This window comes from Pelobates fuscus, chromosome 1, assembly GCF_036172605.1.
Source record: "Pelobates fuscus isolate aPelFus1 chromosome 1, aPelFus1.pri, whole genome shotgun sequence".
Taxonomy (NCBI): domain Eukaryota; kingdom Metazoa; phylum Chordata; class Amphibia; order Anura; family Pelobatidae; genus Pelobates; species Pelobates fuscus.
In genome coordinates, this window is record NC_086317.1 from 251,761,816 (window position 1) to 251,776,252 (window position 14,437).

Sequence of the window (14,437 nt, forward strand, 5' to 3'; positions counted from 1 at the left end):
GTTAGCATTCATAATTTTTTTGTGTGTGCATATTTTCCAAACAGAAACTGCACTTTAAAGGAGGATATCATTGTAAATATAGGTTTTAATGCTCTAACACTCATTTATGTTCAGGGATTCCTCATGGGTAAAACAGTACCCCCATGTACAGGTTTTATGGGGTTTTGGAAATTTACAGTGACAAATATAGGGCTTTCCTATTTCAGTTTGCCAGATTGGTTTGCGAAGCCTATGTTGCCTTTGAGACTATATGGCAGCAAAGAAATGAGAATTACCCACATCATGGCATACCATTCACAAAAGTAGACAACCCAGGGTATTCAGAATTGGGTAAGTCCAGACTTTTGTAGTAGTCACTTAGTCCAAACGCTAGCCAAAGTTAGTTTTGTTTTTTGCATTTTTCACACAAAAACTGCACTTTCACTGATGATATCATCATCATCATCACAGGTTTTAGTGTTTATAAAAACTGCAATAATTACACTTGCAGGGTTAAGGGTGATGGGAGTTGGCACCCAGACCACTTCAATGAGCTGAAGGCGTCTGGGTGCCTACAGTATCCCTATAAATTCAATGGACTTTCTGCTTGGGTTGTCAGGCAGGTGCCTTGAATTATAATTAGTCAAATGAATTATGTAAATATAGTAGATAAATACACACACACACAGAGGTATAGATACACACACTATATTAGAAATATATAAATATTTTTGAGATATATATATATATATATATATATATATATATATCTAAAAATAAAGATAGAGAGATATATCAAGATTAGTGATGTCGCGAACTGTCCGCCGAACCGTTCGCGAACATTTCGCCGGCGAACAATAGCGTGTTCGCGGCGAAACGAAGATACGCAATTTCCGGTCTGCCCCCTATACGTCATCATTGAGTGAACTTTGGCCCGGAACCTCACAGTCAGCAGACACTTCCTGGGAGGGAGGGTCTGCTGCTGATTGGCTGGAATGTGTCTGCTGACTGTGAGGTTCCGGTTCAAAGGGTGCGGACCGGAAATTGCGTATGTTCGTTTCGCCGCGAACACGCTATTGTTCGCCGGCGAAATGTTCGCGAACGGTTCGGCAGACAGTTCGCGACATCTCTAATCAAGATATGCTGACATTACATATTTTTATTTTATGTATAATATATTATAAGGTAATTAAATTATCTGATTAGTATATTATACATATATACGGTATATACACTTACTACTTTACATTGTAGCAGAGTGTAATTTCTTCAGTGTTGTCACATGAAAAGATATAATAAAATATTTACAAAAATGTGAGGGGTGTACTCACTTTTGTGAGATACTGTATATGCCTCTAACATATATCTGCTATATGAGGCTCTGCAATGTAGATTACAACATTCTTTAAGCTAATTATAGAGAATCCAAGAGAAATTTGAAAATGAATGGGTTTAATTTGTCATCAGACACTGAAAGTGACGACAGCGACGATTCTGCAACTGAGCTCAGTGATGTGCGAACGTGGTGCTCTATTGACTGTGGTACGGATCAAGCAGCGCCCCCAAGATTCCCATTTTCTGGAGCATCTGGTATGAAAGTAGACATTGAGGGGGGCGTGGCCTGACTGGGAAGCAGTGCAGTCGCATGAAACTAGAGCTCCCAGGCCTCAAGCAGATAACTTGCTAAAATTGGGGGCAAACTTAACTAAACTGGCTCCTCATTCACCGCTTCTTACTCTGCAGACACCGGCGAACAAGGGGACACCTTATATGCCAGGAAAACTCGCAGGAATGACCGAGCTAAGGACTGGGGCCTATACTAAGCAGGGCAACGGAGAGGCGGCCGCTCTCCCAGCCCATAATCGCACGCAGCACCCGCAGCAAACGACTACCCCCCCCCCCCCCTTCGGACCGGTGGGGGTTATCCCGGTCCCACACACATTGACTGGCAAAACCCAGAAGAAACTAGCAGCACCAAACTTGCAAGCAATCCATGATATTAAAATGGCGGACAAGCAACCTCGTGGACAAACGGGGCCTTCACTACGAAGCCCCACCACGCCTGACTCCCTTAATACCCGCCTAGACAAACTATTTGACGCCTTCTGGGCTAAGATCGCGGCCCGACATAAGTCTGAGCGAACCCAGCTACTAGTGAGCGGTGATGCGGAGGGCCTACATGGCGGCACAGACCGGAGCGGAACCAGGCTGCCCTCGGGCGAAGCCGTGCAACCACAGCCCAAGACACTCCAAACCAGCCCATCTGGGCCTAGGGCCACCAGGGGATCAACCCCGGAGCATCGGCCACGCAGGCGGAGACCCGTACGCCGAAGGCGGCATACCTTCAACCCCAGGATCTCCAGACCTACCCCGAAAGGGAAGGACTCGGCCTTTGATAGCCCCCGAGTCCGCGGCCGCAAGGTGCCGGCTCTACAACGGGCCCGGAGCGGGAGGGCACCACTGACTAGCTCCCGACCGACCGCCAAACTCCATGCCACCCCACGCAAGCTTCAAAGGGCGCGGCAACACGCATCTGTGGTAAGAACCCTTCCAGCGCACAAAACACTGAGCCCAGCGAAGCCATCAGCAACACAGAGGGGAAAACTGCCGGGATACAGACCCCAGCCCTACATCGAACTTTGCAAGCCACGGAGAGCCGAATCCCTGATTACAGACCAGCACAACCTCCTACCTGGGACTTACACTGATATTAACTCACCCTCCTCAATCTGCGACTGGACACACCAGGGTAGGAGAGCAGAGCAGCGGGAACCAGGCAAAAGACGGCCGAGCGGCATTGGCTGACTGTGACTAACATTACCTCACAATACGTAAAGCAGAGCCCGTGTCTCCTTACTTTTTTCCCTTTTTCTTTTATCACTTTTTTCTAATGCCGTTGTAATTTTAAGTTTAAATTTATATGTGTCAGAACAAGGGCCCATTCAACATGAGACCTAACCGGATTTAAGCAAGCTAGCAACATAGAACGATAAATATAGTCAGCACAGAGCTAAATCAGCAGGTTCTAGTCTCTCCTATTATAATGGTATAGGCTCATTTACCCTAGACCGGCCTAAATTACCTGTCATAACCGACATTTACTTAACTTGCAAACTAATGTATCAGTAGTATATAATTCTCTTCTGGGTCTGCACCCTCAGTCTGTAACCTGTGAGTAAATCGTGTTAATCTTATTCCCTACCTATCGACGTAACATAAGATTGCAAACTGCATTATAAGCATAAATGTACCTCCTCCTGTTACCCGAAGTTCAATGCCTAATTAACCTAGCATGAAACCATGTTAATGTGACGCAACTTATTGTTTTCCAGCGTGTTTATATAATTTGTTTTCCAGCGTGTTTATATAATATAAAATGAGGCTGATACTCCTACGAGATTTTGTAAATAGTCATGATGTATCTCACCTGTATGACCCCTGCAAATCTCCCTCTCTTCATTCTGTACCACCATAACCACTTGCCTCAATAAAATAAAGATTGACAAAAAAAAAATAAAAAGAAAGTAGACATTGAACACAACAACCCCCTGGGATACTTACAATTATTTCTGACCGATGAGGTTTTTAAAAAATAGTTACTGAGACAAACCGGTACAAAGAGCAACAATTAGCTACTCTGCATCAGAAGTTTTCAAGAAGCAGAAAGTGGGAACCAGTGACCAAAGATGACATTTGGAAATTTTTGGGACTAATAATACTTCAGGGAGTGGTGGTGAAACCCTGCAGAAGTGGTATTGAACAACTAATAAATTACTTGCCACTCCATTCTTTGGTACGGTCATGTCAGAGTACAGATTTTCCCTGATCATGACATTTTTACACTTCGAAAACAACGAAGAATTTGATGAAACTACTCATCCTGCACCAAAACTAAAGAAAGTTTGGGAAGTATCTCAAATGATTCTAAAGAATTTCCAATGGAGCTATGTGCGAGAAAGAGACATCAGCATAGATGAAAGTCTAATAGCCTACAAGGGAAGGCTCAGGTGGGTACAATACATTACATCAAAGAGCACGATTTGACGTAAAATTATACATGCTATGCAAATCGTCAACTGGCTAAATTTGAGATTCAGTCATTTACACTGGAAAAGGAACAACATTCAATCCAAAATACAGCAACTATGGAATGGCAACATCTTCAGTTCTTTCACTCATTGAGCCATTGCTAAATCAGGGCTATTGCGTAACAACTGACAACTTTTATAAATCTCCTGAACTTCAGGAGTTTCTTCTGCAAAACAAAAAACAGATACCTATGGAATTGTTAGTGCTAACCGGCGCGACATGCTGCCAATGTTTGGCAATAAGAAGCTGAAGACTGGAGAAATGGTTGCCTGGGGAAAAAAAAGGCAAAATGCTGGCACTGCGATGGCGTGACAAGAAAGATGTGTTCCTAATGAGTACAGTTCATAATATCTCTACTGTTATGGTACGCATTAAAGGTGGGAAAGAAATCATGAAGCCACAAGTAGTGAGAGACTACAATAACACCATGGGAGGTGTCGACAGAGCCGACCAAGCAATGACATTCTACTCAGCAATGAGGAATCAGCAAAAGAAGTACTACAAGAAGATCTTAAAGCATCTTCTTGAGCGATGCATGTAGAATGCCTACATTTTGTTAAAAAAAAAAAAAGTGACAAGCCTGTGATTCATTCTAATGTCATTTGGAAAGTGGCCGAACTTATCTTTGTGAACCACCAAACACCATCAATGGCTATGAACAGAGCTGAACATCGTGCTGTTGGCGTTGTAAACCCGGAATAGCCTGACTGGTCGTCACTTCATGGACTTCATCCCACCAACCTAGAAAAAGTCAGCACCTACAAGGATGTGTGTGGTTTGTTGCTCAAAGCAAGATGACAATGGAAAGAAAATCAGAAAGGAAACCAGGTTCCATTGTCCTGATTGTGATGTCGGACTTTGTGCAGTCCCATGTTTAAAAAAATGTATCATACCCGGGACGTTTACTAAACCAATATGCAGTGTCTAGTAATACTGCATCCTTGTCTGGATAAATGTCAGTGTTTTTAAGTTTGGTAACATATTAAATGTATTATTTTTTATAATGACCTATTAATTATATTATAATTTCGTGTTTCAAACTTTATCACACCCGGGATGTCTACTAGACTTTTGTTTGGACAGATTTAAGTGAGTTATTCCTAAGAATTACAAGCCTACAACATGAAACAACAAATTTCCATATAAAACAATGTACCGCTTTAACATTTGAAAATATTGACATAAATCAGACCACCAGCGAGGTTAAAATTGCTGTATATGTCCTAAACTTTATGCGCTTGCCCTCTCATACCAGTTAGTAGAGCAAAAATAAAATGTAAAAAAATTAACATGTCACCAATGAAATGTGTGGATGTCAGGAACACCTTCAAACAAGATGCTGGCAAAAAAAAAAAAATCTATATATCTCTAATATATATATATATATATATATATATATATATATATATATATATATATATATATATATATAATCACCCACAAATTTGCAGCTTACAATATATTTATTTAGAATATTAGTTTTCCTTCGCACATTTAGACTAATGGGTACCCTTGCCAAAGACAAATAAAGCTCTCAATTTCCTTGCAATGTCTAAAAATCAAAATACTGGCAGGTACACTTGATGTGGTTTGGCTGCATAAACTGTTAAATTAAGCCTCATTCCTCAGGTTATTTACTTTTGCCAGATCATCCCCATAGTAAGACCTTGTGCATTCTATTCGTCACTGAATTCAATGCGGTTTTGATACGTTTGGAAACAAAGCATGCAGACTACAACTTGCAAAACGTCATTATCCCAAAGAAAATTATAGGGCTGTATCTATCCATATTTTACATGTGCCGACAGGCAGCTCAACTAGCTTGAAAAGTGAAGAGGCATAATGTATGCACCACGATGGCATGGCCTTTGATGGAGATACAATTCCAATAGCAGTGTGGTTAGAAAAGGGAGAGACTTCCCTTATGATACGTAAGCACTAATTTATTGAAGAGACATTAAGAATATGGTTCTCGCCCTCCCTATGTCCCCAGCATGGCCACCAGCGCCAAGCGGAAGCAGGAGGAGAAGCACCCTAAGCTCCTCCGAGAGATGACCAGTCTCCCTGACAACCGCAAGTGCTTTGGCTATGACCAACTTGGCCCGACCTACGCCAACATGATGGCGGGGGCCTTCGTGTGCACCTCCTGCGCAGTCTAAACCCAGCCCATAAAGTTAACTCAATCTCCATGACCACATTTACACAGCAAGAAATAGAGTTTCTTCAGAAGCAAGGGAATCATGTGTGTAAACAGATCTGGCTTGGGTTATTTGATGATAGAGCATCTTCACTCCCAGATTTTTGAGACCCACAGAAAATGAAAGAATTCCTTCAGGAAAAGTACAAGAGAAAGCGGTGGTACGTTCCTTCAGAAGAGTGGTGGCCGCTGTCCATGCATCGATTTCAGGATCCTCTGCTAGCAGCGCAAGCAGTACTCCTGAAATCAAACCACTGAAAATAATCCTGGGAGACTCCGCTCCAACACTGCAGCTGAACAAGGGAACCCCCAAGTCAGTCTCCTGTTTCATGCAACCAGCCTCAGCATCAACACCATCAACCTCTAGAAATTAAATTGTTTGACCTTCTCGGTGACCTTGGGGCTTTGCTACAACTGCTCTGCAGCCTGCTGCCACTGCTAACTTTGCAAATGTTAACAGTCATGCTGGAGCAAATGTGAATGCAAACTTTGCTTAGTTTGACAACTTTCCCAAGTAATAGAGCGTGGATTTTGGAGCCTTCAATTAAAAAGCACACAGCTCTGTGACTAGCAAAACAGCTACAATAAATTATGTTTAAAATTTGTATACTATTGAGGAACTATGAACTTCAACTTTTCACATAGCTGTACAAGTCAGAAAGACAGTGGAGGCCTGACAGAGCCAGTTAAGAGTAAAACCATTTGTAGAACAGTTTGACAGCTTATCCTGGTACAGCGCCAAGGGACTGCTGGCATCATAGCACACTGAAATGGTTATGGTGTTTACATTATCCCTTTAATGAGAGTTGCTATATCCATCAAGTTTTTCTGGACAAATATTATTTACATATATTGTAGGGAAAAAGCATTCAAACATGGGGGGTAAAGCAAACTTATCTTTAGGTTCTGTGTGGATTACATGAGGCCTTTATCCTTGACACTGAAGTTACTATTTATAGATAAACAGGCTTTTGTTCCAGTAAGCAGCAGGCTTGCCACATTCAGACTATGTTTCTGATAAAGCACAATAAACATCACTGGTGGGAATGTACAGAAAACATGTACAGTCTCTACATCTGGCAAAAACAGTAAAAATAGGCAGACCTATTAAACGGTTACTCCAAGCACCATGAAAACTTACAAGCACTATCTGTTAAGGGGAAGGGATATCAGGCAGGAGGATCAGGGGGGTGGGGTGGGGACGGTACGTTTGGGGTGGACAGCACAGAGGGGATTACTAGAGAAAATGAATTATTTTTATAAAAACCTCTAAGTATTACTAAACTTAAATATATCTTACCTCCCACTGTTCAGAGCACACATTTGTCTTCTCATGAAGCCTTTGTGGTCACAATTTAAAATAATTAACCTAAGTTGGAAAGTTATCGCAAGCAGCATTTAACATCTAATTTGCACATTCACCCCTCTCATATCCCTTTAGCTGTTCTTGTGACCTTGCCCTGTCCTTTGGTAAAACTTACGGTACATTCCCTCACTCTACTAGACTTATTCTTGTTTTGTTTTTTGTAGCTACTTCATTTTCTACCTTATGAAATCATACTATTTCTTAAAGGGACTCTATAGGCACCCAGACCACTTCAACTCATTAAAGTGGTCTGAGTGCATATTCCGACTTCCCTTAACTCTGCAAAAGGTAATTATTGCAGTTATTGGTTAACTGAAAAAAAAAATTACCTTTGTGTGTAAAATTCCACTATAGTGGCTGTCTACCAGACTTTTGGACAACTGACGCTAGACGTCGTCACGCTATCCATGAGGACATCCAACGTCACCCGAATCCCCATTGTATAACGCGAGCACGGCCATTGACATGCATGCCCATTAGGTTTCCTCCGCCGGCTAACATCGGCAGGGGAGAAGTGGAGGAGACCCTGAGCCACACAGAGGGACAGAAGGTGTTTTTTAATCCCTTCTACAGTATGGGGAGGTAAAGGGGCACTATAGTTTCCCTTTAAAAAGTATTTTCCAAGCACCAAGACAACTTCAGTAATTTTAACTGGCCATGGTGTCTGCAGTCTTTATGTGCAGTGTTTCACATTGAAACAATGTACAAACGGAGATTAACCCCTCTACTGCTGGAGGTGTAACTTCACCCCCAGCAGTGTCATTGGGTGTTATCAGCCAGCCGAGTAACTAGAGTGGCAGGCTGGGCAACGTCAATTCTGTTTAAATTTTGTTGCACAGAATGACAGTCAGTGGCTGAGTGTGGTCAGCTGATGCTCTCGGCCACTGAATGTTGATGCCGGAAGTACATCCCTGCACCACCAAGGAGCATGGCAATCCAGTGGAGACCAAGGTAAGGGGGGCAAACATTACCACGAAACCAAGCTAAAGTAGTCCTTGCATAATAACCACTACAGGAGACGTTAATATCCATTGTTGGTGGTATCCTTAAAGGGACACTATAGTCACCCAGACCACTTCAGCTCAATGAAGGGGTCTGGGTGCCAGGTCCCTCAGGTTTTAACCCTTCAGATGCAAACATAGCAGTTTCAGAGAAAATGCTATGTTTACATTTGGGGTTAATCGAGCCTCTAGTGGCTGTCTTCTGGACAGCCACTAGAGGCGCATCTGCGACGCTGGATGCGCATCCATTGCGCAGAGCGTCCATAGGAAGGCATTGAGAAATGCTTTCCTATGGACTCTTTGAAAAGCGCGAGTGGCACTTGCCGCGCATGCGCATTCCGCTCCACTAGGAATGGGGAGGAGAGGTGACCAGCGCCGATGGAGCCCGGCGCTGGAATAATGTAAGCTGCTGAAGGGGTTGACCCTGAGGGTGGGGGCCCCCTCATGGCACTTTAGTGTCAGGAAAACCGCTTTGTTTTCCTGACACTATAGTGATCCTTTATGACAATACGGAACAAAAAAAGCTTTTTAAAAAGGTGATAGGCTGAGCACAGCAGACACTAAGCCTTTCACTGCAATCAAAATATGTATGAAATTTATATTCTCAACATGCAAGTGTAAGTTGCACATTAGCAAGATGGCAAGCAAGGAGGTGGGCTTCTGGAGCCTGGACACACCAGGTTTTAGTGAATCTCTTTGAAAAAGATTTGAGACAAGCCTGGGGGATTGTGCCCACAGCTTAAAAGCAACATAACCATTACATTGGATGTAGTGATTACTGTACTTCGACTTCCCTTTTAAAAGGAAAAATGCTAGAAAGAAATAAATAATGCTTCTCTACGAGAAACTCTAAAACTTTTATAAAACAAAGCCTTGGGAAACTGTGTTGGCCCCTATAGAATGTCTTAACATTTAGCACTTTGCACCCAAAATAGCGCCAGTCTTGTCTTGATAATTCTCCTCGAATGGCCTGTATCACCGTTCATTTCTCAATAACGCAAGCTTATTATATATAAACCTGCAACACCTTTTGTACCTGTCTGGCTTGGGGCAAGTTAACTACTTGTCTGTCCACCATTGCACCATTTTTTTTATTTTTTTTGGCGTAGATTGGTGGTAAAATGGTTGCATGAAAGGAGTCAAAATACCCCCAGGTTTAATACTTTAGGTTGTCTTCTTTTAAAAAATATATACATGTGAAGGGTTATTCAGGGATTCCTGACAGATATCAGTGTTACAATGTAACTTTCGTTAATTTTGAAAAAAAAAAGTGGTTTGGAAATAGCAAAGTGCTACTTGTACTTATTGCCCTATAACTTTCCACAAAAAAAAAGCTAAAAAACCACAACATGTTAACACTGGGTATTTCTAAACCCAGGAAAAAAATGTAAAAGCCATTTAGCACGGGTATGTTGGGGGGGGGGTCAAAGATTTTGCGCAACAGTTTTTGGGGGTCAAAGTTAGAAAAAGTGTGTTTTTTTTAAAAAATGTTTTCATCATATTTTATAATTTTTTTTGTAAATTATATGATATGATGAAAATAATAGTATCTTTAGAAAGGTCATTTAATGGCAAGAAAAACGGTATATAATATATGTGGGTACAGTAAATGAGAAAGAGGAACATTACAGCTAAACACAAACACCGCAGAAATGTAAAAACAACCCTGGTCCTTAAACGGACCACTATAGGCACCGAGACCACTTCAGCTCAATGAATGGGTCTGGGTGCCAGGTCCCCCTAGTTTTAACCTCGCAGCTTAAAACATAACAGTATCAGAGAAACTGCTATGTTTACACTGCTGTGTTTATCCAGCCTCTAGTGGCCGTCTCCCTGACAGCTACTAGATGCCTCTGGCCACGCATGCGCATTTGACTCCACTCGGGAGGCGACGTCGGACGGGGAGGAGAGGTCACCAGCGCAGAGGGAGCCCGGCGCTGGATTAAGGTAAGCGGATAAAAGGGTTTTAACCCCTTCAGCCCAGCGGGAGGGGTACCTAATAACCCTATAGTGCTAGGAAAACTGGTGTTTTCCTGGCACTATAGCGCTCCTTTAACGGTAAGAAGTTGAAAAATGGTCTGGTCACTAAGGGGTTAAAGGACCGTTTGTTATGTTATATTACAATTTCGTAGCAATAACTACATGAAAAATATGCAATGTATTTTTCATTCTGCATGTTTTCTTTGGGGGTATATGAAAACAACAGCTCGTAAGAGCTGCAGACCTGCTGTCTGGAGCCTTTGCAAAACATCCCACTTTAACTCCAAACAGAGGCTTCCCATGGAGAAGACTGCTGGAGCCATAAGTTCACTGACAAGGGGAGGATGAAGGAATGCAGGAGCAAACTAGCACAATCTCAGCCAATCCAATGCTTTCCTATTGGAAAGAATTGTGATTGGCTCAGGTCATCACTGATGATGTCTGCAAAGGAGGCAAATCAGGTGTGGAGCCAGCATCTATTGTCTCTATTTTTCATAAAATGTGTTAAAGGACCACTCTAGGCACCCAGACCACTTCAGCTTAATGAAGTGGTCTGGGTTCCAGGTCCCTCTAGGATTAACCCTTATTTTCTAAACATAGCAGTTTCAGAGAAACTGCTATGTTTATACTGAGGGTTAATCCAGCCTCCAGAGCCTCTAGTGGCTGTCTCATTGACAGCCGCTAGAGGCGCTTGCGTGCTTCTCACTGTGAAAATCACAGTGAGAAGACGCCAGGGTCCATAAGAAAGCAGTGTAAATGCTTTCCTATGCGACCGGCTGAATGCGCGCGGCTCCTGTCGCGCATGCGCATTCAGCCGATGACATCACGAGGAAGGAGCAGGAAAGCTCCCCGCCCGGCACTGGAGAAAGGTAAGTGTTTAACCCCTTCCTCTCTTCAGAGCCCGGCGGGAGGGGGTCCCTGAGGGTGGGGGCACCCTCAGGGCACTATAGTGCCAGGAAAACTAGTATGTTTTCCTGGCACTATAGTGGTCCTTTAATTATGCTTCTAAGTGAGAGGGAGTGGTCTTCTGTGTTCTAAGCAAGTATGTCTAAAATGTGATCTGGTCCTTAAATATGATCCATTTATGCTGACAGGTCATTTTTGTGAAATATATTGCTGCTGTATGAATAAAGACTAAAGGGAAATTTATCAAGAATAGCGCCAGTCTTGTCTCCCCTGAATGGCCTGTATCCCAGTTCATTTCTCAATAACGCAAGCTTATTATTTATATAAACCGGCAACACTTTTTGTTCCTGTCTGCCTTGCTGCAAGATAACTACTTATCTGCCCACCTCTGATGCTCGCCTTCAAGATTTCTCGAGGGCTGCACCGTTCCTGTGGAACTCGCTTCCCTCCTCCGTTAGATGCGTACCCAGTCTCCACTCCTTCACAAAATCATTAAAAACCCACTTCTTCATAAAAGCGTATCAATTAAACTGTTAAAGGGACACTAGTCACCCAGACCACTTTAGCTCAATGAAGTGGTCTGGGTGTCAGGTCCCTCTAGGGTTAACCCTACCTGATGTAAACATAGCAGTTTCAGAGAAACTGCTATGTTTACATCTGGGGTTAAGCCAGCCTCTAGTGGCTGTCTTCCAGAAATCCACTAGAGGCGCATCGGCAATGATTGAGGCATATTATGCCTCAATCATGCAGAGCGTCCATAGGAAAGCATTGAAAAATGCTTTCCTACGGACACTTTGAATGCGCGGCGCCGGTGACGTCAGACAAGGATGCTGACGTCGGCGGGGGAGGAGAGGTAAGCGAGCCCAGCTGGGGAAAAGGATCAGCACCACGGGAGTTGCACCCTCAGAGTACTATAGTGTCAGGAAAACCAAGTGGTTTTCCTGACACTATAGTTTCCCTTTAATAGCTCCTGACTGATTCCTCTTCTGCAACGGTCACTAGTCTAATACTATTCTTACCTTTTTGTGTCATTTTACCCCACTCCCTCTAGCATGTAAGCTCATTGAGCAGGGCCCTCAACCCCTCTGTTCCTGTGTGTCCAACTTGTCTGGTTACAACTACATGTTCATCCACCCACTGTAAAGCGCTGCGGAATTTGATGGCGCTATATAAATATCATAATAATAATAATAAATAATACAGCGCTGGGGACTATGTAGGCGCTTTATAACGAATACAATACAGGGGGCTTGAGTATTAGAATTCTGTCATTGGTTCTAATTAATTCTAGAATGAGAATTGTGGACAATGGGAATTCGGAGCAGCCAGAATACACTCTTTAATAGGATTGAGGTCATTCTCTTGGTTTGGGGGGTACCATTGCAGCCCCCCAGTGTATCTGAGCGGGGTTATTGTACTCAGTGAGTGTCCTACAGCTATGGGAGCAGCACACACCGGACTCTCACCTGGCCCCTCTTACTCCTCCCGCCTCTCCGCCCCTCGGAGTGCTCGGGGGTCCCGAAGGCCTCAGCCCCTTCAGCCTCCAGCAGGTCCCGGTCTGACGCAGCGGCTGAGTCCACAGAGGCCATACCGTGTTAAGGGCTGGGCTGGACTGGACTGCCCGCTACTTCCTCCAGGCGAGCCGCGCACAGACACACAGCGACCACAAACACCGGCAACGGCGACAATGTCCTCGGAGCTGATACACAAACAGTTGACATCACGGGGAGGAGGCGCTACAGCCAATCAGAGAACACGTATCCTGTTTGCAACCAATAGAATGGCGAGAAGAGAAATTCTAACCAATGAGAATGCGTGTGGATAAAGCTCTGCAGCCAATGAAGGCGAGGGAGGATTCCAGTGAATGTCATCCAATAGCGTGCGGCTGGTGTTATGGAGTTAGCCAATGGGAATAAAGGAAAGGCTTGCTCTCAGCACCGTTATGTGAGTGATGACCTCTGTCACTGGACAATGCCTTCAATGGTTTCTGTAACTAAACTTTTGAATTTAACTTTTTCGAACATAAAAATAAGAAAGTTCAATTAAATGTTTATATTTTGTTTATAATTAATATGTTTTAAAAAACAAAAGAAGAATTTTTGTTATTTTATTCTTTTTTAACAATTTGGAAGTCCAGTAACAGCAATATAACGGTTTTATCTGATTAATATTTCCCCCCACCCCTACATATAAACGAACACATCTGATTCAAAATAAATATATATATATATAGAGAGAGAGAGAGAGAGAGAATGTCCAATTCACAATCAAGCAGATGTTTCACTATGCAGCCATCTCTTCCTAAAATATTCCATCTTGAGCAAGGGCTCAAATGCAGTTTGAAAGCCTTTTAATTGCTATTTTGCAAAAAAAACAAAACAATTTGTTTCCACTATTGAGTAACTCCTAGCGTTATTCACTAAACTCTGAATTGTAGTGAATTAAGTATGTGACAGGCCCAATTCAAGCTGCTATGGCCAGGGCCGCCACCAGAAATTTTGGGGCCCCGAACTGAGCTCAGGGTCTGGGCCCCTGGGGGCCCCCCTCCAAAACCGCCCACATAGACCGCCTCCAAATCCCGCCCACAGGAATACACACACATACACAAACACATTCACTGATACAAAAGGACACAGATACACACACACACACACTGATACATACTAACAGACACACATACTGATACGCATATAGGCATACATACTGACACACACATACTGAGACATACACACATATACAGACACACAGGCGTACATAGTGACAGACACATACTAACATACATAACATAACATACAGACACATGCATAAGGACATATAGACACAGACACATTCATAATGACATACAGACAGACATTCATACTGGCATACATACATTCATACAGACATGTGGTGGAATCTCGGTAAAAATAAATTTAGTAG

General features: G+C 43.1%; 1 protein-coding gene across 1 annotated transcript in view; it reads right to left on the reverse strand.

The window, feature by feature from the left end:
* The window catches only part of MTFR1L (mitochondrial fission regulator 1 like), a 34,057-nt gene extending 20,819 nt beyond the window's left edge, over window positions 1-13,238 (reverse strand). Inside the window, exon 1 of the mRNA XM_063444555.1 lies at window positions 12,985-13,238. Within this exon, the coding sequence (XP_063300625.1) occupies window positions 12,985-13,107 (123 nt within the window). The 5' untranslated portion in view covers window positions 13,108-13,238. The remainder of the gene's footprint in view (window positions 1-12,984) is intronic.
* Window positions 13,239-14,437: the final 1,199 nt, after the last annotated feature.